The following is a 3,091-nucleotide window of genomic DNA, read 5'->3' on the forward strand; positions in this document are numbered from 1 at the left end:
AGGTACTCTGACCCACACTCAAATATAGAAGGAGATGGTAAGGGACCTTAACAAAGGATTCCACATGCAACAAAACAGAAAAAAGAAGAGTCTGTTTTGAGCCATTGCAGAAATACGAAGGCTGTTCAATAAGTTCATGGCCTCACCCAGAAATACTGAGTAAAAATCAAATGCATTGGTCCGTGTCAAATCGGTAATGACTCATTAAATTGTATGCATGAGTAAAGCTTGATATTTTCACAACTGGCCTCCAGAGAACTTCTCAAAGTTACATGGTGCACACAAAACAGCAGAAATGGAGAAACAAGAGTTGCGTGCAGTGATCAAATATCTCCATAAGAAGGGTATGACACCAAAAGAAATCCATGAAGACATGGTCAGTACACTTGGAAAGGAATGTCTTGCCTATTCTACTGTGAGAAAATGGGTTGCTGAATTCAAACAAGGCAGAACAAGCACAGAAGATGATCCTCGATCAGGCTGTCCGAAAACCTCAAGTTCTGATGAACAGGTGGATGCAATTCACTGCATGGTTCTAAGTGACAGACGCATGACAGTCCAACAAATAGCCAAGGCTACAGACATCAGTGTTGGGTCAGTACACCATGTCCTCACGGATATATTGGGGATGAACAAGTTGTCTGCAAGATGGGTCCCAAGAATGCTGACACCAGAACAAATGCTGAAGAGAGTGGACATTTCCAGGACACTTTTGACCCGTTTCCATGCTGATCCTGAGAATTTTCAAAGGAGAATTGTGACTCAGGATGAAACATGGGTTCATCACTTCGAACCTGAATCCAAACTCCAAAGTAAGGAATGGAAACACCATGGATCCCCACCTCCCAAGAAGTTCAAGCGAGTCGCGTCTGTTGGGAAGGTGATGGCGTCAGTTTTTTGGGATTGTGAAGGAGTCCTCATGGTAGACTACCTGCAAAAGGGCCAGACCATTAATGGGGAGTTCTATGCCTCAGAGTTGCGCAAACTCAAGAAGGAAATAAAGGCAAAGCGTAGAGGAAAGTTGCGTGCTGGCGTGCTGCTGCTTCAGGACAATGCTCCTGTCCACACAGCACAAGTGGCTGTAGCAGAAGCTCACAACTGTGGCTTTGAATTACTGCCCCATCCACCTTATTCTCCAGATCTTGCACCGTCTGACTTCTACCTCCAAAACTCAAGTCACACCTTTGTGGCCGCCATTTTAGAAATGACGATGACGTCATTCATGCTGTGGAGGAGTTTTTGGGGGACCAGGATGTTACATTCTTTCGTGATGGGATAGTGATGCTTGAACATCGATGGACCAAGTGCATTGCTGTAAATGGTGATTATGTTGAAAAATGAAATATAAATTATCAGTCTGTGTTGTTCTGTTCTGGGTGAGGCCATGAACTTATTGAACAGCCCTTGTACAGTGCATGACATGATGGACCCTAAAAGGTGACCACTTCACTCCACAGGTGAAAGCTACTTATTCTAAAGTAACAAGTGCATAATTCTCAATTCCATGTGATTGTTAATGATCTTTATTTTTACATGAAACCTATTTATTTTAGCTGCTATTATTTGTATTTTTATAGCAGGTTTTACATATGATGAATATAGTGTGGCACTCTTAAATTTAATTGTACTTAATAATAAAGGTAATAAACATATTGTTGTAGAAAAACATATATTTTCAATTTTTGCAAAATATATGTTGCAAAACACACAAACATACATTTTTTACGTGTGTGTGTGTGTGTGTGTGTGTGTGTGTGTGTGTGTGTGTGTGTGTGTGTGTGTGTGTGGACAATGGACCTTTGCCTTATTGAGTATGTACTGATGTCAAATGATGATATATTACTATTGGTGTTCATAGTCTTAAAAATTGCTCTTTCACTGATTACATCTTTACTTAATACACTATATTATAGTATCAGAATAGTTTCTTTATTAAATGAAGATATACATGTTCGTGAAAAAAGTCAGTATAATTCTCTGGCAGGGGGTATAGAAGTTAAGTGAAATTTGGAATTGCATTTTATATGTATTCAAAAGAGGATTTCACTGTGTGTATTAGCATAAGGACGTAGAAGGAAGTAGAGAAAGTTTTAAAGCACAGTTTTTACCCACAAGCAGTTCGATAAGTTCCCACTGATTCCAGTGGGAACTTATCTGGTCTAATGTACAAAAGCACTAGAGTTAAAAGTCTTCAGGTCACCTTCTTCAGTAAAAGTACTGTAGAGAAAGAAGGAGAGATGGAAGGAGTCTGGACAAGTACTTTAAGCAGACAACCAACAGTGATCTGAGCAAATGTTACAACATAACTGCAACTACTATACAGTATGTGAAGAGAGTATTCCATTCTCCTAACAATGCCTGTGTAGCCGTATCTGTAATGCACCAGCAGATGGAGCTCCCTCTGAATGTTCCGTCTGTCTCCTCACTCCTCAGAAGAGGCTCTCCATTGGTTCTCAGTAGCCTTGGTGTTGGAGGTGGCTCAGCCAATTGGCGCACATCTAGGCCACAAACATCTGAAGTAGTAATAATGTGGAATGTGCTGGGTTGGCATGAGCTGTCAACTAGAGCATGTAGTACTACACTATATGCGAATGGGGGGAGGAGACAAGTAGGGAGGAGGAAGTGGTAAACACTCGATGACAGAGCAGCAGCCTTATTGTTCAGTGTGTCAGGAGGAATAGCAGCTGTTCTGTTCTGACTGACAGCCATAAATGTCTCCACGTCTACAACCTCACACACACACACACACACACACACACACACACACACACACACACACACACACACACACACACACTTTATTGCTTGCCAGAGGACAAGCATATTGGTCTGTCTGTTTGTCAGTATGCGCTCTAGCAGTCACATTTCATTATCGACTTATAGAAAGCCGGATATGGTCTTTCATTTGGTACCAATTTTGTTGACCCTCAATGACCTTGAAAGGTCAAACTCAAGGTCATGATTTTTAAAGTACCCAATTTTTTATACCATAACTCCCTCAATTTTGCTGAAAAACAACTAGTATCAGATTTAAAAGCAAGAGAAAAATATAGGCCAAAGTTCTCTTCAAAGGCCTCTGGCAAACGCACTG

The 3,091-nt window shown here is 41.0% G+C and overlaps 1 protein-coding gene across 1 annotated transcript; it reads left to right on the forward strand.

Annotated features, from left to right (window-relative positions):
• The first annotated feature begins 295 nt into the window (after positions 1-295).
• On the forward strand, positions 296-2,522 carry LOC115428828 (histone-lysine N-methyltransferase SETMAR-like). Its single transcript, XM_030148049.1, has 2 exons — positions 296-1,175; positions 2,434-2,522. The coding sequence occupies exons 1-2, from the start codon at positions 296-298 to the stop codon at positions 2,520-2,522; spliced, it is 969 nt and encodes a 322-aa protein (XP_030003909.1).
• The last annotated feature ends 569 nt before the right edge of the window (positions 2,523-3,091 follow it).

Source organism: Sphaeramia orbicularis, chromosome 11, assembly GCF_902148855.1.
Source record: "Sphaeramia orbicularis chromosome 11, fSphaOr1.1, whole genome shotgun sequence".
Taxonomy (NCBI): Eukaryota; Metazoa; Chordata; class Actinopteri; order Kurtiformes; family Apogonidae; genus Sphaeramia; species Sphaeramia orbicularis.

What these genes read in the sequence shown, in the direction of transcription:
- LOC115428828 (XM_030148049.1), top strand. Translation starts at nt 296, where the DNA reads ATGGAGAAACAAGAGTTGCGTGCAGTGATCAAATATCTCCATAAGAAG. An exon ending in CTTCTACCTCCAAAACTCAA is followed by an intron (nt 1,176 to 2,433) that starts GTCACACCTTTG and finishes CTCACTCCTCAG; the next exon opens with AAGAGGCTCTCCATTGGTTC.